The following is a 22783-nucleotide window of genomic DNA, read 5'->3' on the forward strand; positions in this document are numbered from 1 at the left end:
CCAGCCACTTCTTTTCACCTGCCAGCGTGGACTCTCATTGGTGAGGTGTAACGTGTGGGAGGCTCACACTACCCTCACCATCTCCCTTCCTCGCTCTGCAGGCACCCTGACCGACCTGTAGGAGTAGCTGTTTACAACAACCAGATTACCACCCACCAGCTTCCCTCCCGCTGACTCTGCCAATTGAGCCAGTATGACGGCCGGCCAAGCCGGAGGCAACGCTGACAGCCGGATTCGATACCAGTGTCTCTTGCGTTGGTGACGAGCGCTTAGACCGCTGCGCCACCCAGCCACAGGTATTCCATCAAGGTATTTCTTCAACATATTATTTCAAGGTATTTCTACTTTTAGTATACTATCAATGTATTCCTACTGTTGATATTCTATCAAGATATTTCTAATTCCAATATTCTCTCAAGGTATTTCTACTTTTAATGTTCCATCAAGGTATTCCTACTTTTAATATTCTTTCAATGTATTTCTACTTTTTGGGTATTTCGCCCACCACTGTTAATATTCCCACTCTTGTGACTCAAGCATCCACCACATGCACATGCAAATACACACATACACACACAGTACCGTGGCCTGGGTTTGCTCTGCGTTGAGGTACTGGAGAGGGTCCAGGGGACACTTGGACTCTACTTTAGAAACGGGCCGAGGAGAGGACACATGAGCAGTGATGGAGAGACTGTAGGGGACGAGACTCGCTGGCACAGAAGCCACCTGGACACTGACCACACTTCCTGTGCCATGTTCACCACCTGAGGAGAACACCAGTCAAATTGGGAATGTGGTTAATCCATTAGGATTGCAGTTACAATGTCAACACTGAAACTATCCAACAACCATAATTTGCATGGTCAATTTCCATGCTAGCTAACGTTACTCCACATACAATGTGCTAATGTTAGCATGTGCATTGAAGCCAACTTCATACTGGCAGCGTAGAGGTAAACTTGGTACCAATCATCTCATCCCATTATGGCTGGTAAATCTAAACTTGGCCTACTTAGCGATGCAAAATATACTCTCCAGATACTGTGACAGATTAATGTTAACGTTTTGAAAGGCAAACATCAGCTGCATGAATCGATACAACAACAATACGGTATAACAAAACTTCAATGTCAACTGCAGAATTCCTCATTTCCTAAGCCATACATTTTCCTAGCAATGGCTTAAGTTAACGTGTAAACTAAAAGTCTATCAACGGGTGACAAGAGCTTGAAAAAGCAATAGGCTAGTAATCCAGATTATGGTCACTACTACAGAAGAATAAAACGCAGCCGATATAGAGATACGTTTTTCTGCTCCACGATAAGTATTGTCCCGTTTCTGTATAGAGATAGCACTATATTTCATTTTGATATATTTCCCCATCCCTAATAATATATAGCCTTAGTAACCAGTAGTAAACCATAATGAAATTCGTTACGTAAAATTTTTTTTTTTCCCCCAGGCCAGTGAGCCACTACCACAAACAACCTGAGAACCAGTGGAAAACATCATGTCCTACCCTGAGGCTGGTAGCGGGGGTTGAGCACGGCAGGCAGACAGAACCTCAGGCTGCCATCAGCCTGTACAGCCAGCTCAGTGACGTACTCCAGCCTGATGGAGGCGCTCTCTCCAGGTGGCAGAGCGCCCACACTCAGAGAGAAAATATCTGGGCTCTCCTCACTCTCCTCCAATAGAAAGGCCTGCTGGCCAGAGCTCAATGCATCATCATACTCATCCCGGGCCTGTGGTACAGAAATGTGAAATAAGATATGAAATACAGATCATGAGTTAGAGATATTTTGTACCTTATAGAGCGGTGTAGGTACCGGTAGGGAGGTCAAACGTTCTGCCGTAATGTAATCACAATGGGAGCTCTGCCCACTGCTATTCAGAACGCAGTTTTGGCCCAAAGATTTCAGCCACTCTCCTCAAACCATACTTTCAATTGGTAGAACAAACAACCTCTCACATTGTAGCCCACCCCTGTGCACACACCATGGCGGTTGTTGGTTGATGATTGGTTGGAGAAATGCCTGTCAAAATGGCATCAGCATTTTTCATTCAAATGGCTAATAGGAGCTGAGAACGAGGATTTTGCATCCAAATGTTGCCCATCTTGACTAAAACCGTGTGAAATCAGATTATTCTTTCCGTTTGGGGGTTCTGTCAAGTATTTGGAATCCAGCATGGCCAAAGCACGTGAGTCGAGGCACGAACGTGCTCAAGGTGCTATTTGCAATCCTCTTGGAGGGCCACTTCCATGATCCATTAAGTGGGGTGTTTTTAATATTTTTTTTAATTAGATTTATTAACACAAAGAGTTAAACAAAAGGAAAAAAATACATAACCATATTCTGTAGGAGAAGTTTAGAAGCCTAGAGGCTTATAGAGAACTTCCCCTGTTTTGTAAAATCAAAACGTAAAAAAATATACATATTATTTAAAAAATACCAGTAATACATTCAAAAGATGTGTAAATACAAACATATACACAGCTAGGGCTGCAACGATTAGTCGTCGTCGATTATGAAGCAACTCTGAGGTCATGCTCAATGTCCAATCTGTTCCTCTGCTCTGTCTTCAGCTGGACCAGAGCTGAGAAGCCACTTTCACAAAGATAGGTAGTGAAAAAAATTAAATATTATATATATATATATATATATTTTTTTAATATAATTGTTTTTCGATTAGTCGACTAATCGAAAAAATAATCGACAGATTAGTCGACTACCAAAATAGTCATTAGTTGCAGCCCTATACACAGCACAAACATGCATATATACCGTGTACATAATAATACATAACCATCCACCCACCTGCCTACAGACCTACCCACATAACCAAATGCATACATACATGTATATAGACCTATTTATCTACTGCTTTTTGGATATGAGCCCTTTTTTGTAGTTTGCTTTAACTCTTTGGACGCCACGGACTTGAGCATCTTTTGTTCCTACCACGCCAACGCTCTAAGAGATAGGAATAAGTGGCGGTGTTTGCAGGGCTATATCTATATTCTATATTATAGCTATGGATACAATACTATGGTTTGACATCAACTATTTATTGTTCAATATGTGAAAAAGAATAAACATTTTCATCCATACGTTCGCGTGTTATACCGTGGTGAATATAAGTATAGTTTTAGAGTGATTTAGAGCGTTTTTTGATGCTTTGATTGTCACCAACGGCATACGTTGTGGAGTAACGTTACACAAACACGTTGCGATCGATGTGAAATCATGGTTGGATCAAAGCAGGATTGATGTCATATAGTCCTTACCTTCACTAGGAGGTACCCCAAAAAGAATATTCCAATTGTCTGATCGCGATTCCAAGTATTGGTGTCCATCGTGTCGCCAACATAATCCACCACAACACATGCATCGGGGGCATTTGATGCTTCTCAATCCGATCGGGCGAACGGCTCGACTCGCCTGACCCAGAAAACTGTGCCCGGAGGGATTTGAACGTAACACAGAGTAAGATACAAGGTTTCAAAGGGTGCTCGATACTGCCACCCAGCAGGATGCGGCCGGTATTGCACTTTGGCGATCTCAGGATGATTCCCTGTAGTAACCCGAGGTCTGTGTGCCTGAAATGAATAGAAATATTGAATAAAAGAAATAACGATGAAAACTCGACTATACTCTTTCGGGGGTCCTGGCGCTCAACGCATGACGAGATAACCCGACTATCCTCGGGTCTGGCGCTGATTGAGTTAAAAATCTCACAGAGGTGGAACGTGCAATTTAAATAAATATTTGCTTTTATGATGATGGCAGAAAAACGTTTGACCTCCATAGTACCGGATATGCTCGGCCTGGCAGGGCGGCTCGGGATGTTTTTTCACGTTAAAACGTTTATCAGGCTGTACACCACACGATGATAGTGTCAAATCTGTCATCAAGTGACTAAACTAGCTAACGTGATTCTACAACAAGTGGTGTACCAACGTTAGAGCTGGTATGGTGGTTTTGCCTTTTAATACTAATCTATTCCTGTCAACAGATATAAATAATAAAAGGCAACAGCACCATACCAGCTCTAACGTTAGTTAGAGTCACTCAGTCAGTGTACATACATAGTGCTCAGCCGAGTGTACCACGGGTATTGCACTACCACCCCTGCAGGTCCTATACAACAAGAGGTGCAAATCCAGAGCCTGCAGAATAATGAAAGACCCTCACCACCCCAACAACAGCCTGTTCAAGCTGCTACGGTCAGGCAAACGCCTGCGAACACCAGCAACTAGGACAGAGAGACTTCGGCTCAGCTTCTTCCCTCAGGCCATCAGAGCCTTGAACACTGAACTCTCCACACACAAGCACACATGAGCACACACACAACACACAAACTGTACACGCTCACACACTAGCAGCCACTTTACCATGAGCACACACACACTCATGCTGCACACGCTCACACTTATGGTCACTTTACAAAAGGAAAGGTCACTTTAAGAATAGTATAGTATAACTTGAGATTGTATAATATAGCATTGTATAGCAGAGTACATAAAGACCCAGTGCCTCATCCGTAGCTAACAGTGTATTGCACTACCACAGGACCTAGCATGTCCTACCATGCTCTGTAAATAACGCATGTACATATACCGATATGCCCTACTTTGATTACTTGTATTATTGCACAATGTCGTTCTATTGGATTCTTATTATATTATTATTGTATTATGCACAATCGTTGCGGGCAAGACCCCCCGCATTTCATTGTATACTTGTATGCCGTGACAAATAAAACTCTTGACTTGACTACATAGAACATAAAAATGTTCGGGAGACAGTGGCTCAGGAGGTAGAGCGCCATCTGGTAATCGGAAGGCTCCCGGATCGATTCCAGCTCCTCCCAGCAGCATGTCGAGGTGTCCTTGAGCAAGACACTTAACCCATAACTGCTCCCGATGACCATTTATAAATCTGTAGGCTGAATCAGTGCAGTTGACACAAACAAAACCATCAGCTATAGTCGCATACCTACGTCATGTTGAAGAGTCAAATAACCGTGTGAAATCATAGCAGTCTATTCATTGTAAAGAGGATGCCCATGTTTGCTTTATTGCGGCGGGCAATTTTCTTAACTCATGTTGAAACATTCTCAACTCAGCATCTTTGCTTTAATTTGCGGCTCCTAGAGCTAAGCTGCATCCCATCCCCCAGCTCACCTTCTGTTTCTCCCTGACCTCCGCCACCACCTCCGTCTGACCGATCCTGGCACTGAAGTGACAGACTGCAGCGTCTCCAGGCAGGGGGAAGACAAAGACAGCCTCTAGGGGGCGCTCCTCCTTGTTCTCATACTGCAGAGTGGAGCTCACTGTAGCCACATGGTCCCTCACCTTCACCTCCACCTCAATGCTCTTCAGAGGAACTGAGAGAGAGAGAAAGAGAGAGAGGGAGATGGAGGAAGACTTGTTGTGTGAACTGAATAGTAATTAGAGGATGACTTGAGAAAAGTTATACTATAATATGAGTTAAAATCATATATATGATTTTGATCTGTTTTGTTCTTATGGACTGAATGTCATTTGTATTTTATGGTTGAGAATTGTGATATCTAACATATGAATATTGAGTGAGCTTTTATTCACTGTTTTGTTCGTTGTGATGTTTTCTTGTGAGTACTTCAATGTTTGTGGTTTTATATTTTTATTTAACTTTTTTGTGTGTGTTTGTATTTTTAATGTTTGGACCCCAGGAAGAGTAGTCTCACTTTGGTGTAGACTAATGGGGATCCACAATAAAACAATGTGTAATTGTAATTAAAAGGTGCTATGATAATTCAACCACTAGATGTCGCACTAGAGCACCAGCATGTCAATTATCCAGTCAGGTGCATTCCACATGGGAAAATACTAGGGCTGACCCCTATTAGTCGAATAGTCGACTAATCGATCGAAAAGGAGCCGTAGTCGACTGCCAACCTCTTAGTCTAATACAAAAATATATATATATATATTATAATATTTTTTTAATTTTAATTTTTTTACTTTAAATATTTTTTTATCATTCTTTCCAAAAGAAGAGGCCTAGAAGCGCGGCTAACGCTAATGGCACGTATACCAGAGGCTAACTGCCTAAGAAAACAGGCACAGAGGCACTGAAAGAGGATTTCACCCATCTAATGAACACACTAGACTAGACAAATATCAAGATGTATCCATCAGTGGACCAATTGCATGCTTTTGCAGAGAACAAGAAGCCTTCCGTCAGACATTAACACTTTAATCGCCGAAAACGCTGGAACTCGTCTTTCCCCGCCATGCTCATTCTGCCGAAGACGCCGTAACACGTCTTTGATATCAATATTTCAAAAATCTGTGATCGAAATCATATTTCTCCTCCGGGGACCTGAGATATACTGCTGAGCTCAACTCAACTGTCTAACGGTTCAAGAGCGCCATCTGGTGGCCGATCGGCAGATCGGCCAACAGGAAGTGACGCGCCAAACAGGAAGTGCTCATCCATATTTCGTCCGGGCACTCGCGATCGTTAGCCGGACTCCATCTCGACACACTGGATAATCAATCGCTCGCCCTAACTCAATAAACAACGTTATTTGGACGTATATAGTATTATACAACCTGGAAATGGTTCATCTAGATCAACATCCCATAATCGAAAACTGTCTACTCCAAGCTGATCGTCCAACGGCGCGAGGAAGATACGGTAAGATCCAGCATTATTTTCCAACGTGTTCTTTACTAACTGCTCTGATGACCATATGACCCACACTAGATGAATGATATAACGTTGCCCACGGAATTATAAACGACCCCCCGCCCATCCGGTCAACATCAGATGATACGTAGTAACTTCTAGAAGTACCTCCAGTTGAATTTTTTTATCTGGCACCGATCGCTACCAAACTGTATTTGATCATCAATATAATGCATTTGGGGCTATAAATCAAGTTCTGGAGAAAGCTGCAGAAAACGATAAAAACATACTTATACTTTAGACCATATTTTAGTATGATTTATGTGAATGAAAAAGTATAACGTTGCTACACCCTGAACAATAGATATACAGTAGGACATTGAATGGGCCATAATAATGTCAATTTAGCAATAGAATTTAAAAAGTTATAGCCCTGCAAAGAAGGGGAACTTCTCCATAGACAAATAGAGCTGGCTAGGGATGGTAAATTATGAATTTAACCATGGCGATCAAAGTGTTAAGCACCCCCACAGCAAAAAAAGAAAAAAAAATGTAAATTATACTTTATTTTTCTATTTCTTTATTTTTATATAGTCGACTAATAGTCGACTATCGACTAATTTCGGCCAATCATAGACGACTATCCAAATCCTTAGTGGGGGACAGCCCTAGAAAATACTAAATAGGGAGGGGATACGTTGCCTGCAATATGTAAGCAACAACATTCATTTTGGTTCATTGTTGTGATGAACATGGGCATTGTACTTTTGGCGCAGTGCACATGCTTGGGGACTACGCTGATCTATTTACTACTGTACAGTGTACATTGATAGATCAATAGAGCTTGTTACCTAATAACTACAATGACCCTGTTTTTAATGTTGTCAATTTTTTCTTTTTTACTATATAGTAACAGCCGTGCTTGGTATTGCGCGTTATTCATGTTTTGTTCTTAATTTAACCCATTCCCTACCACCACTTTGATCATCTTATACCATTCTCTGCCAGTACTGTAAGTCTAGGGAGATGTTCACCTTCTTTGCAGGGCTATAACTTTTTAAATTGTATTGCTAAATTGACATTACTATGGCCCATTCAACATCGATTATCTATCGTTCAGGATGTAGGAACGTTTTACTTTTTCATTCACACATTCATACGAAAATACCGTCTACTCTAGAGTATAAATATGTTTTTATCGTTTTCTGCAGTATTTCCTAGAACGTGAGATATAGACATAAATGCATATATTAGATTATCAAATGCCGTTTGATACCGATGCACGCTTTATTAAAATTTTCAACTGTACATGGTCCTAAACGTTATGACTGATCATGCGCGGGTGAACGGAGGGGGGGGTGGTTTATAATTCCGTGACCGACGTTAAATGATTTATGTAGTATGGGTGATATATTGATCAGAGCAGTTTGTATCAAACAAAAACGCTGAAACTCACGTCAGTCTCCTCGTACCGTTGGGCGATGAGAGTGGAGCAAACAGATCCCAGTTATGTGGTGGGGATCGAGGCGATCCATTTCCGGTTTGTATATTACTAATACACGCCCAAATCATGTAGATTATTGAGTTATGGCAAAGATCCATATCCACGTGTGTGTATTGAGTCCTGCGACGATAAACGAGTGGCCAGACGGAATAGGGAGACGCACCGGGATCACAAGAGATCAACTTCCGGTTGCAACTCGCCGATCAGCCACCAGGTGGCAGTATTGAAGCGTTGCAGAGTTGTGCTGGCTCACACAGCATCCGACAAGGCTCTGTGAGTGAAATATGAATACCATGGCGAAAATATGAAATAATGATCAGAATCACGTCGTACGCCGTTATTGGCAGAATTCGCATGAACTTGAAACCCGTCGTATGACGTTATTGGCTGAGATAGACCAGCAATAGCAACCTGTCCCCTATCCCCACTCAACTCCAACCCACATTTCAGACCTCAGACCTAGAGGTTGCGGTTTGACGGCATTACAGATTATACTTTTAAAGAAAGACATTTTGATTACAAAATGTCTAATAAATTAATGAAAATGATGACCACAAACGTGACGGGCTCCAGACTAACTTTTTTCACCACCGTCCCAGAACCGTCCCGAAATACAATTTTAACCGTCCCAAAGTGAATGTAACCGTCCCAAAAATCAAATGTAGTTTCTTTACTTTGGTTTTGTTGTCTATAGTTGTTATTGCCATAAGAAACACCATTCAGAGAAGGGGAGAATAAATTGATTTAGTCAAAAGGCTCCCATGGTGGAAAGATTTCACAAGAATAATTATGATTAAAAATAAATATAAATAAAAAGTGTTTAACAAGGTGCTAGTATATAGGGATATTTGGTCACGGTGCTGTTATAGTCAACCAATTGGAGCCATGTTGATTATTCCTTCCATAGGAAAATATATTTAAATGTATTTTATTTCGTTTTCGTTTTTTTTGTTATTACAAATGTGTGTTTATGGTTGAAAATGTTAGAGATAAATAAATATCAAATCAAAAACTGAATAAGTTATCCCTCTTCTAACAAGAAAGAAAAACGTAGTTTAGCTTTAAACTATATAATGTCATTGCGTCCAGAGATTCCACCTTTGATAACTAAAGTAATGACACTTGACTAGTAATGAAACATGTCCCTTAGATCGCGCTGTCCTCCTGGTCGATATTGATAATTGCTGCTAAATTCCAGCGGGCCCTCCTCACTGAATATGGATTCATTGTGTAGCTGAAGTGAAGTTTGCCTATAGCCTGTCGTCTATTTCTCCGCGTTCGTTTAGATAAATGTAACGTTATGCCAATTAACTCGCAATGGTAGTAACATTACGTGTTAGTATAGAATCGAATAGAAATCCTTTAATAATCCCGAGGGAAATTCGGCACTACAGAGCAGACTATGCATCGCTCACATTGAACAACAATAAACATTTAGGTCAATAGGAATAACAATATAATAATATTAAAAATAAGAATAAAATAGTGTGAACTATGGATTAATCAGTGGCAGTCTGATACGTTAGTCAGTAACGTTAGCTAGCAATAAGCAGCTATAACTAGAACGCGTCTAACTGTATACAGTTCCAATAGACTAACATTACACTTCTGTGATTTAAATGTGTCCTCACCTTAGACTCAGGGGTAGTATTGCTGGATGCAGTTCCCTGTTGGTCATTTTGGGTCTGTGTTTATCCTCTTCAAATAGCGCAGCATGTTTGCGGTGCTCTCTTCACTGAGAGGATGCCACAGTATAGTGCACGTTTTTTGTTTTTTTTTATATAACATTCTGATCTTTCCGCGGTTCTTGTACAGTGGTCTCGTGCCGTGCGACTGTCAATTACCAGCTGTCATTCACTGTGTCAACCAGGGTTAAATACCAGTGGAGAAAGCCTAGGTAAGAGAGATTTCCCTCACCTGTTAACATGTTTTTCTTTTTCGATGCAAGATTCATTTGGGGTGTGACGCCATAGATATATATAGAACACTAGATAGCTTAAGGCGGAGTCACCAGCGTCACTGAACCGCCGCAAATTACAAACGGGTTGGTTTGCTATAAACATCAAAGATCTAGTTATGATACTGCATACTTATTAAAAATGTAAAGATGTTTTTTTTTACAAACCGCTTGAATCATAGCCACGTTAATAATGCTTGTAATAAACCAAACCGTTTGTAAATCCGTCAATATTTCAGCGAGTTATGAGTATTTTTGTCTGTGCAGCTCACTCACTCTCACTCAAGGCTGACCCTCCCAAGATGGCGGCGGTTCAGTGATGTCGCTCTCCATTGGCCGGCAGCGCGGGCAAGCTATCTAGTGTTCTATATATATCTATGTGTGACGCTGCTGCAACGCGACTGGCTGATGAGGTGTGTAGAGCGTGATGCTGGATTAGCGTATCGCTGCGTTGGGAGGCGGAGATAGTCATTGGATTTGGCAAATCACGCTACGTTTAGACTTCAGTGAACTTAGTCAGCACGAGACATTCACCATTTGACAGCAATATATGCGCGCACTGACAGTCGGCCAATTGACATTTCCTGTGAAAAAGAAAATCCTCTCCGTCCCGGTTGCGTCCCAGCAAAGATTTCTGTTCGTCCCAAATCAATATTTGATCGTCCCCGGGACGACGGGACATCGTTAGTCTCGAGTCGAGCCCACATGCAAAGTCAATGGGGTCAAGTTCCTGTCTGTACAAGCTGACTGGGGCTTGCTGAACTTTTCTCCACAGTGCACACAAAGTCGATTTCAGTGAGCTTCAGTCAGCTTGTACAGACAGGAGCTCTGCCCCATTGACTTTGATATTTGATATTATTACAATATTATTACCTGGTTTTTCCTTGGTAGTAATCAAACCACAGCATCTCTCCATAGTGTCAGTGTCACCTGTAAGGGGAAAGAGACAGATACCACCGTCAGTCAACCAGTCAGTCAGTTAGGGAAATTTTTCTACTGTAGGCCAGCCCTCTGGGTCCCTTGCCTAGGGCCCCAAAAGCCTTGGGATGGCTCTGGAGGGACCAAAATGTTAGTATGATCAATTGTGATGCTGAGCAAGAGCAGTGTGCGGAACAGTCCCTGTTCAAGCCTGTATTAGCTAACTACAATTACGACTAAAGCTTGGTATGAATAGTAAACTGGAATTAAATCATAATAATAACCTAGGTAATAATAAACAAGCTTAACACAATGTGCGCCATAAACGAGTTAACTCGTTATTGGCCGCCATGCGTTGAGCGCCAGAAACGAGTTAACTCGTTTTTGGGATCGTTATTTCGTTTTTTGGGATCGTTATTTCGTTTATTCGCTATATCTATTCATAATTCATAGCTGCAGCCTCTGGTATCCCCTTCAGAGCCTGTCTGAGCTGGGAGATGGTCAACACCGCCCTCTACTGCCAGGCGGAGCTATTGCATCTCATTGAAAATGGGCTGTTGTGTTTTAGTAGCCGATCTGAGCCGGGCGGGCGGGGTTTAAATACACAGGGGAGCCAGTTCTATACAACGATGGCATTGAACAGTAACTCCCCCCGCCCGTCATTGTGAAACGGTCGGTAGTGTGTAGGGATGGGTACCGAATTCGGTACTTTTGAGGTACCGAACCGAAACACGTCGGTACTACCGAGTATCGATTCAAGTGAGATACCAAAAAAATAAATAAAAAAAATGTTTTACCTTTTTTCTTTTCATGTCAACATTCACACGCACAATATATGCTTACCTAGGATTTGACTTGATTCAACAACAAAGCAGTCGGAGCAATGGCAAGCCGAAAACTGTCGAAATTGTAGTCATTTGAAGTTTGGATTTCTTTTTTCATGACTGAGGTAGGTAAATTAAATTTCTTGAGACTAAAGTACAGAAAAAAGGTACCGTTGGGTACCGGTATCGATTCACAGGTACCGGTACCGTATCGGTTCAAATGTGAAAGGTACCCATCCCTAGTAGTGTGGTACAGACCTCCACAAGCATTATTTGGAATTGCGATCAGATATTTGGATTATCTCTTTTGCATTACATCAGATACAAGGTAATAACATTATATATACATTTGATTGTTGATCTGACATTTATTTCTACCCCGATCACAGCTATCTGTGTGGACTGTGTATGGCTGTTTACCGTTGGGTAGGAGGGGGGGGGAGCACCCCGCTACGACGGTCATTTCATGTATGGACGAGGAGACATAATCTAGCGTTGATTTCAGGATGATTAGATAATCAGCCGAAAAATTACAACGTGATGACTGGATTACAGTAAAATGCCTTTTTCTTGTCTTTTTCCTGGAATTACTGAAAAACACCCAAATCATACTCTATTCAAAACGGTATAAAACGGAAATGTACGGATGAAAAAACAATCTGTCTCGGGCATGTTGACTAGAAGCAACTCACTGAGACTTGACGGCGTTATTAGACCCATAGATATAATATAAGATATATTTTAAGCACTCGCAAATGTCACAGTCTAAAACTATATTAATTGAATAAGGACCTGCCAATGAATGGGGTATCAGTGCCCCCTGCTGCTGGCGGTCAATGTGTTAATGAGGAAACTGAAACTCTCCATATCACCGAATGGTCTGAATTCTCAACCTTTTGACCACGCCCCTAATCAGAGCAGTTGTTCATGTTTTGAGTTTCATAAGAATAACGCCAATGTGGCAAGATGACTGAAGTCAGAACTTCACATGTCTTCTTGCTATTGTATGGCATGTATATTTGTCAAGTTTGATGTAAATCAGACAGTAATTCACAAGTAATTAATAATTTCCTGTTTACCATTTCCAGCATTTGATTATCAATTATCTAAAATGACACATTTTAAGATGTTAGTCCCCAGATTCCACTAACAACACACTCCATACAAATGTGACATGTTCAAAAGCTAACTTAATCTAAAAGTAAATTAAACTAACTGAATATCTTGGAGAAATCCAAAAACAAACAAAAACGATCAAATGTCATCTGAGAATTAACTACACCCAACTGGGATGGAAATTAAATTAAGGATCAGTCACGATACAGATACCGATATGTGGGCTTTAAGTATCGTCCAATACTGAGTACCAGTCTGATCCATTAGTTATAATGAATAGTATAGACTTGGACTGTCATTTTGGGGTCATTGGACAAAAACTATTGAGATATAATTAATTTTCTCCATTAGAGTGTTAACGTGTGAATAATACAACAAATCAAGTCACTTGCTTTGATTTCTAGCATGTTAGATGGGTTTGTAGTAGGGATGCTCGATATTGGCTTTTTTACCGATACCAAATATACCGATATTGTCCAACTCTTTTAATTTCCGATATTGATATCAACCTATATGCAGGGTCCCTTTGGTTTTTTTCGTAGCCGCATTTCTGGCAAGACGCTCTCTGATTGGCCGACGCCTGTTTCTACACTGGTTAACTTAAGCTTAGGCACTCTTTCGAAGTTGGTTAATGTTAGAGTTTGTCTTAGAGCGTGACGGCAAGTTATTTCGACGGTTAAGCTTAGGCACTCTTTCGAAGTTGGTTAAGATTAGAGTTTGTCTTAGAGCATGGCGATAGAACGCCAGGTAGTTTGCAGGCTGTTCGACGCGGAAATGGGCACAGACACAGCTCGTCACGCGATTGGGCAAACGCGTCAGTGGCCAATCAGAGAGCGTCAGTCAGTGGCCAATCAGAGAGTGTCTGCCAGAAATGCGGCTACGAAAAAAAATAACGCGTCACGGAAGACCACCGCAACACTTCCGAGATTCTGAAATCAGGGAGGAGATTGCGGGGGTCAAATGAATGAATGTGGACGAGAGCCGTGATGTAAGTGGTTGCCGATACGGCTGTGGGGGTGCTAGAGACATGATCGAATAGACGTGTATGCGCCTCACTCTCCTGAACACGGCGTGACCCATAACTAATCGATCAGAACTAAATCGGCAGAGAAAAAGCCCATTTTAAAGCACCTATTCCGCATGGACATGCGCAGAGTGCCCATGGAGTCTGGACGACGCGAGATGACGCACGAATGAATGTGGACTGTTCCATCAGAGGGGGGAGCTTCGATGGTCATGTAAGTGGCTACAGACCGCTGCACTTAAATATAAACATTAGTCTACCTGGAGACTCAATGAGGTAATTGTAGATGTCACGTCTGGCCATTTAGTGGGATAATTTTTTCATTATCCTGTTCGGCTGAAAGGACACTGGCCACCGAAGCTCTCCCCTCTGATAGAACAGTCCACATTCATTCGAGCGTCATCTCGCGTCGTCGAGACTCCATGGGCACTCTGCGCATGTCCATGCGGAATAGGTGCTTTAAAATGGGCTTTTTCTCTGCCGATTTAGTTCTGATCGATTAGTTATGGGTCACGCCGTGTTCAGGAGAGTGAGGCGCATAAACGTCTATTCGATCATGTCTCTAGCACCCCCACAGCCGTATCGTCAACCACTTACTGTGACAAAATGGCATCCAATGTAATAACTGTGACAAAATGGCATCCAATGTAATAAAAAAAGTCAATCAACAAACTCGTTTCTTGTACCGGATCTCCTCCCTGGTAAACAAGAATACCCTGAAGACTCTGGCAGGAGCACTCATTCAAGGGTACTACGACTATGCTTGCACCTCATGGTACCAAAGCACCTCAAAGGCACTAAAAACCAAATTACAAACATCTCAAAACAAACTAGTCAGACAAGTACTGCTTGACCTGACTCCTAGAACCCACCTCACCCCTGCACACTTTGCCAACCTAGGATGGCTTAGAGTAGATGACAGAGTACAGCAACTTGCAATGGGCCTGGTCTACAAGATACACTACACGACCAAGGTACCCATGTACATGTCAAAATACTTCCCAAAGGTCAGTGAATACCACGATCACAACACCAGAGGGAGCTCCACAAATCATGTAAAACCCAGATTCGGCTCAAACAAGGGACTAAACAGGTTTCGCAATTATGCCACAACAATGTGGAACGCCCTACCCAAAGCTGTAAAGGAATGTGAATCACTACCCACCTTCAAAAACACTCTCAAAGAACACCTACGGGAGACTGCAATTCAAAACTGGCCCCTACAAATGGCCTAACCCAGTTGTACAATAAAGACCAAGCATGGCTTTGTCAGTATTCCAATGTACAGCCCCATCCAACCCCACCCCACCTACCCAACCTCCTCCAATGTACAGTTTCTATGTCAAATGTATGTCAGTATTCTGTACAGTGTCCCCCCCCTACCCAACCCCCCCCAATGCACAGTTTCTATGTCAAATGTATACACTCTTTTTCTGGATTTTTTTTTAGTATCACAAACAGTACTGTATTTGAAAATCTGGTATGTCATAAATGTATAGATGTAGCAGTACTGTCTCATATGATGAATTGAAAATGGGGGACCCTGATGGAAACAAGACGAAAGTCTTTCTCAGGTCTGCATCCTCTTAACAATTGTATGTATTGAGCTGTACTGTACTGTACGCATTCTGCAATCTGTTAATACACTTTTCAATCAATCAATCAATTACATCACGGCTCTCGTCCACATTCATTCATGTGCTCCCCCCGCAATCTCCTCCCCGATTTCAATGTAACGCGGAAGTGTAGTGGTCTATAGGCACAACTTAAGTTATACACAAAAATACAGCGTCAACGTCGTCAACAGAGGATTCCTACCTTGTATGCTGTGGCTGCAAATCGGTACAGTGAAGTTTATTGACGGTCCGAAGCTGTCAATTCTGTAATTTATACTTTCCTTGGTTTCTGTTTAACCTCGGCTCGTTCCCAGCTTTTCTGTTTGACGACTGAGTCGATTCCGGAACACAATGAAGCGCTCTCATGAGTCATTGGCCAACATAAGAGTCACGCCCATAGTATGAGGGATTCTACCGAATCAGAGCCCTTTAATTGAGAGTTGCGACACGCTTTGATCTCGCCGACAGGATATCACGTGGTTCACGTAGCTACCTGTAGTTCCAATTTGACCTTCCTGTCAACTTGATATCAGCGGGACAGAACGGCAGAACTAATTATACGGCTCTGCTACTACTGTTACAGCAATTTTTGGTACTTATTAATACAATGTGCATTGATCACTGTTGCGATATATCATTTACATATCTGCTACTTTAATATTTACATTATATCACTAGGCGATGACGGCAATTTCGAACGTTAAATGCTAGCTGTGCTAGCTGACTTATTTTACATCAAGACATGAGCCATATCACCAGTTGTTACACAATCAAGCATCATTGTATTAATCAGCCCACATTATATGTGGGCTATTTATATTCAATATATATAATAGCATTTCAGGTGAGTGGCAGAGAGACTTGTGCTTCTACACATCCTAATGCTATCTATAGTATAAGACATTCATACATGCACATGTGAAAATGCAGTGAATATCATATCAAGCTGTTTACTCTGCATTTCTTAGCATTTACATTTCATACTGTAACCATTGATACTACTCAATTAAGCCAAGAAAGAAGTTTGGTCAACAGTACAAAATATACAAAGCAACCAATTGCATTCCACAAATTTTTTATTATTATAGGCCTATAATATGTCCAATGTCCATGTAGAGGTCCAGTCTTCCACTCCTGTTGTTTGTAGTGCTATAGTCTATTTGCCAACACAATGAACCCGGAAATTTTGGAACCACCAAACTTTTATGATAGATATGGATAGTATGGGTCACCAGCACTTAGAAACTGCCGGATGCTAAGTTTAACATGTTGGGCAATTTTTTTTATTTGCATAATTAGCATACATTTGTTTAATCACCTAAATGGACAAATCTCGGAAAGTACTTGATCAATTTCAACAATGTTGGAGTGGTTTTGGGGGTTATTCGGGATGCTGAATCCATTGATGATACTCAAGAGTTTCGAAATTGCAATATTTACTGGAATTTACCAAATTTCTACTAATTTTGGTGCAATATTTGTGCATTTTCAGTCAATTAGAAAGTTTTAGAGGACACTGAAATTATTACATTTGGACAGCACAGACATTATGTATTCACAATATCTCTACTGACCCCAAATAGTTCATATGGTAATGTCATATTGTCATAGTACAGTAGATAGGCAGGTGTATAAAGATTGCGTTGTCAAGACAAAGACTCAGATGTGAAGGGCATCCGCTCTTTTATTTACTACCTGTAACGTTACAGCAAGGAAAAACACTAAAACTGGTCAAACTGTGTACAATAACATAGCTTAATAAAACAGAAATAACAAAAGAAAGATATTTCACCGATTCTTGAGAGTTGGGACAAAACATGTCCTACATAGAAAAGTCTAATTTATATAAAAAATAAAGAAATTCATAATGAGTGATATACACAAAGTTACATCTAAAGGTATTGTGTATACTGATGTTATGTTTTAGCACATATATTTGTTTTTTGGGGGATATTTGTTTAAATGTATAATCTGTGGTTAGAAGCTCCCATGTTAATTATCTTGTCCTCAGCAAGGGGTTACATTATTGACCAGCCCAAAAAAGCTTGAAATACCTCTCCACTTGTGAAAACATACATATCAAATCAAAGATAAGGGTTATACATGTATAAAACAATGCATGCCATGAAACTCAAATAATATTGCCCATAGAAATCTACCTATCAAAGTTGTGTCCTCAGTTTATGTCAACTCTGTCAGACCTTTTCATAAACCTAATTAAATCAGGCAATAGCATGGCTAGCTCTATCCCTGAGGACCCCTTTTCCTTCCCCTGAATGTGGTGAATGCAACACTACCACACATGGTCTGGTAAGTTTTACACTTTTTGATATTTTAGACAAACAATGTCAATATTCCGATGGTCACAGCTGGAACATGTCAACACCGTCTCTCCGTTATTATACTTTTAAAAAAACAATAGTGGATTGAATTCAAGTGTTTCAGTGAGATTATTAAGACCGCTAGCAACTGCCAAAAAAACTAGCTAGCTGCAGTGCACAATACAGGCTTGGAGGGAAAATGTGTGCCCTTTTGTCAACTCTGTCAGACGTCAACTCCATCAGATTGTGTGTCTGACGGAGTTGACGTGTAAACTGATGGAGTTGACAAATCCATCAATAACCTCATAATATGCTATTATTATACTATTTTTGAACATGGTAAAGGATTTAAATGTTATTTCAGAGTTTTATCTGCACAGAAGTGTGCATATAATAGCATGCATCAGAGCATGGGCAGGCTGTGGTCTGCTTATTGAATAATTGTCTTACTTTCCCAGCACATGTGTTAATAAATAAATATAAATATATCACTTGTCTACGTTGATTGATTGATTGATGTAAAATATGGTGCAGTGTGTAGTTTTCACTACCAAACATCTACACTCTTGCCTCTTATAGAGCGGGGAAGGAGTTCCATGTTGCCCTTTCATATCCCAGAAGAGATACAAGACAGAAGAAAAGTTATTCTTGTTATTATACTGTTTACTTAGATCATCAGAGCAGAGGGGCACGGTGGTAAACTGTGGATATTTGTTAGGTTTTAGTGAGTTGTTCCTTACCTTCGCGTGGGGTATGTCTGGGAGTGCTTGCATTCTTTCATTTATTTGCATTTCTTTTAAATTTGTTGGACCTTATGGTGTTCTTGTTCTGTTCTTGACTTATTGTTATGTTTCTTCTTGACTTGTTTAAAGAAGACGTGTACGGCCCATGGGGACATTAACGTGTGTTGTCGGGCCTTACAAATAAATTTGATTTGATTTGATTTCATCTTAATATCTTTATAATAATTCTTAATATAGGACTGGTCCATGCGTGTCTAGATTGCTGCATCATCCTTTCTCTGACTTTCCATCCATAGTGTAATACATTATGGTATGGAGTGATCAACAGGATAATTCTTTGCTAGTCAGTTGTCACAATCTTATCAGTTGTAATTAAGGCTGTCAAAGTTAACACGGTATTAACGCGTTATTGCCCGATTCTATTAACGCCACTATTTTTTTTAACTCACGATTAACTTTTAAGATTATTATTATTTTTGTATTACTAGACTTCACTCAGGTGTATTATTGATGCTCTCATTGATACTATGTTTGTTTCTGAAGTGTGTGTGTGTGAGATATATATATATAGAGAGAGGGGGGTGAGAGAGATGAGGAAGGGGCAAGAGAGAAAGAGAGCCGGGAGAGTGTGAGTGTGAGAGAGAGAGAGGGGGGGTGTGTGATTACTCAGCCCTTGTGTGGGTGAATGTAACAAGTTCCTAACGTTTTCTTTCCCCTATTATTTCATGCACACTTTATTCATTGTTTTAAATTATTATTTTCTTTTAAGTTATTTTGTGCATCACTCTGTTTTGAATTTGATGCAAATTTGCAATGCATGAGGGTCATCCTTTTGTGTTAAATGGCTGCATAAAGCAAGCATTTGTTGACTCATGTTGATAAGATTATTAAAACTTGGAACTTGAAAAATATCTGTTTAAGGTAGATAAAAAAAGATATGTTAAAAAAAATGCGATTAATTCATGATTAATCGCGAGTTAACTATGGACAATCATGCGATTAATCACGATTATATATTTTAATCCATTGACAGCACTAGTTGTAATATACCCTAGGATTATTGGAATGAATGTCTTTGAATTTTCTCCCACTGCTTCCACTGAACATGGATTTTGTCTGCACAAGCCAGTGTGAAGATGTTTGCAACATCTAGTTGTAGAAACTACGCACTGCAGCTTTAACGTCAATCAATCAATCATGTTTAGTAAATAGACACCTGATTTTATAGTCTTATTCTAATACATTTTCATGACTTTTGTATTATAGGAAAGCATGGCTAGACAGAAATTGTCAGTTGAGGAGCGAAGGAGAAGAAATAGAGAGTACCAATGAAAGAGAAGAGAAGAATTACACAGTGACGAAGAGAGCAAACATGTCATGCAAGAGCAGGAAAGACAAAGGTGGAAAAAGAGGGTTCAAGACAAAAAAGTAATAGAAATAGACAAGATGGGAGACAGGGCACAGAGGTATCGGAGAAAATATTGGAGAGAGGTCCAGAAAAGGTGCAGATAGAAAAGGTCCTGTGAAGGTGCGGTGCTGGAGGCAGACACCCCCCCAGATCAGGATATTCTAGATAACAATGCCAGACAGCGCAGAGAGTCTCTCAGACAGGAACAGAAACAAAGTAAAACACGAAAAAGGCATTCAAGATAAATACAAACTTTAAAAGAGAAGATTACAAATGTAACAAAGCAACAAAACAACCTGAGAAAAACAATAATGTGCTGAAAAAAGGCTACAAATACTGTACATCACCACTGGACTCTCCAGGCACGGAAACAAAGAATATGCTATCAGGAAGCAAAGTAAGGAATCAGAAAATCCAAAAGGCCCTGCTATTCCACCACATCCTCAGAAGAGAGCTGAAGACAAACAAACAAACTCCTGGCCCACGGCGCCAAAAACCAGCACTGAGTTCATCAGGCACGATTCTTAAAAAGTATCGTCTTCTTCAACAAATGAAAGACTTTGGGTTAACCTATAAGTTAATGAGAGAAAGGGAGCATCCTCAGAAAAAGCCAACATTCATACAGGGTGTAACACAGAATGTCCAGGATTTCTTCCTGAACTCTGCACGTGTGACGATGTGTGATGATGGATAGTGCTAATGATGGCTTTGTCATTATAAATTATTTCCCATATCTTTTAAAATCTTCGAAATTTTGCAATACAAAATTATGTAGGTTAGAGTTATCCTATCCCAAAAATTTACTCATATTTAAATTCCCCATTAAGAAATGCATCATTTAGACACCTTGCATGTTAGGATTTCCTTCAGATTCATGTTGGCATCCATGTATGGCGAAGGCCCGGACTGGCCATCGGGAGCTCTGTCTGTCTGTCACACACACACAAAGGGAGCCGCATGTGATTGGTGGAGGCGGTACCAGGCCATACAACTGATTGACAGTTGAGATGAATGAATGAATGAATGACTTTATTTGACAATATAAAAAATAAACATGTGACAGAAGAGCACAGTCGGGATATACTGCCAAGGATGAAACACAAAAAAGCTCAGAGCTTATTTCCATTGTGGTCCTTGTAGGGGGGTGGGGGAATGTGATGCTTAAAACATGCATCATACAAAACGTGACATCACAACACATCACATATACCATTTAACATTTATATACATACAGACTCATACAACATGCAAGGGTGCCTTAAGCTAAGTGTCTAGGTATAGTCCCTTTTGAGCCATGTCTTCAGATGGCGAATGGAATGGCAGATGGCACTTCTGCAAAATGACGGAGAGACAGCGAAAGACAAAAAATGTCAAGCATAACCTGCGCTTGAAGATGGACAGTGGAAAAAGAGGAAGGGTCGAGCAGAGAGGGAAAGAGAGAAAAATACATACTGCTTACTGCTTGTATTTCACAGAACAGTCAGATGGAAATGACTGGAAATGAAATGTTTCAACAGTGGAAAAAAGAGGAAGGGTGGGGCAGAGAAAAATACATACTGCTGACTGCTTGTATTTCACAGTCAGATGGGAATTACTGGAAATGAAATGTTTCAACACTTCAACAGTGAAAAAAAGAGGAAGCATGGAGCAGAGACGGGACGCCCTAAATGTTGCCGCTAAATGTGGCAACATTGACCAAATGTTTTCTTGCACCACGGGACCACCAGGTTAGTCAGTGATAAAAATAAACATGCTAGCTAGCTAACATAGCTAATGTTACCATGCATCATCATCATCCCCTGTCATTTTTTCCCCGCATAAATCTTTTATTCAACTTCAGTCCTGATCATAACCATTTACATTTTTCTTGTAATGTCAGATTAAAAATGAAATACTCTAACTTTTCTGATTTCTGAGTTGTTAAGTCTGACATTACAAAAACTAAAAATCCATCAAAATCAGTGTTGTTGCTAATCATTGACACATGATGATTATAACAATTATTAGCCTTTATTACATGGCGTTTTCACATTCGCCGAAATGCTTGCTTGTGATTGGTCAATAGCCCCCCGACAGCGGTCATTATTTTTCAATAATGACCGATGTGCGCAGCTGTTCGCAATCAAGCCCACATCAGTGCAGCAAATCAGACACACCTGCCGCTGCTGCACTGACAGCGGAGTGTGTGTAGATGACAGCGGAGCCAGAACAGAGGCTGCCCGCGATAATAATAATCACTTTATTTGGGCTGACAGAGCCACAGAACAACTGCGATTTGTCAAATGAATTAGGTATATTGTTAGTAAGTTAGCCATGTAATAAGCGGGATAATGTATAGCTTTACTCGGTCATTGTCGCAAAATAATTGACCTTCACTGACGTTTAAAACACCTCGCCGAAGCGGCTCGGTATTTTAAACTACGTGTCGGTCAATTATTTTGCGACAATGACCTCGTAGCTATACATTATCCCTTACGTAATAATCCCCCCCAGAAAAATCCACTTTGCATTTGATATATTGAAAATATTTAAATGTGTGTGTTTTTTTAACAATAATTTGTGATGCCATCACAAACAATGGCATTTAAAGGGTAAACATTTTAAACGTCCTGCACCAGCATGTAGGGAATTAAGTCATTGTAACAAAAATCTTCCTGGTGGGGGACCCCCAGACC

The 22783-nt window shown here is 40.6% G+C and overlaps 1 protein-coding gene across 3 annotated transcripts in view; it reads right to left on the reverse strand.

Annotated features, from left to right (window-relative positions):
• The window catches only part of LOC311224639 (von Willebrand factor A domain-containing protein 5A-like), a 147376-nt gene extending 131405 nt beyond the window's left edge, over positions 1 to 15971 (reverse strand). For all 3 annotated transcript variants that reach the window (XM_084309708.1, XM_084309707.1, XM_084309706.1), the window contains exons 1-5: positions 15839 to 15971; positions 11012 to 11068; positions 5186 to 5388; positions 1520 to 1742; positions 583 to 764 (exon numbers count right to left, since the gene is read on the reverse strand). In XM_084309708.1, coding sequence (XP_084165834.1) covers positions 583 to 764; positions 1520 to 1742; positions 5186 to 5388; positions 11012 to 11054 — 651 coding nt within the window. In that variant the 5' untranslated portion in view covers positions 11055 to 11068; positions 15839 to 15971. The remainder of the gene's footprint in view (positions 1 to 582; positions 765 to 1519; positions 1743 to 5185; positions 5389 to 11011; positions 11069 to 15838) is intronic.
• Between the last annotated feature and the right edge of the window lie 6812 nt (positions 15972 to 22783).

The sequence above is a fragment of the Notolepis coatsorum genome (genome assembly GCF_963971535.1).
Source record: "Notolepis coatsorum genome assembly, chromosome: 3".
In the NCBI taxonomy this organism is placed as follows: domain Eukaryota; kingdom Metazoa; phylum Chordata; class Actinopteri; order Aulopiformes; family Paralepididae; genus Notolepis; species Notolepis coatsorum.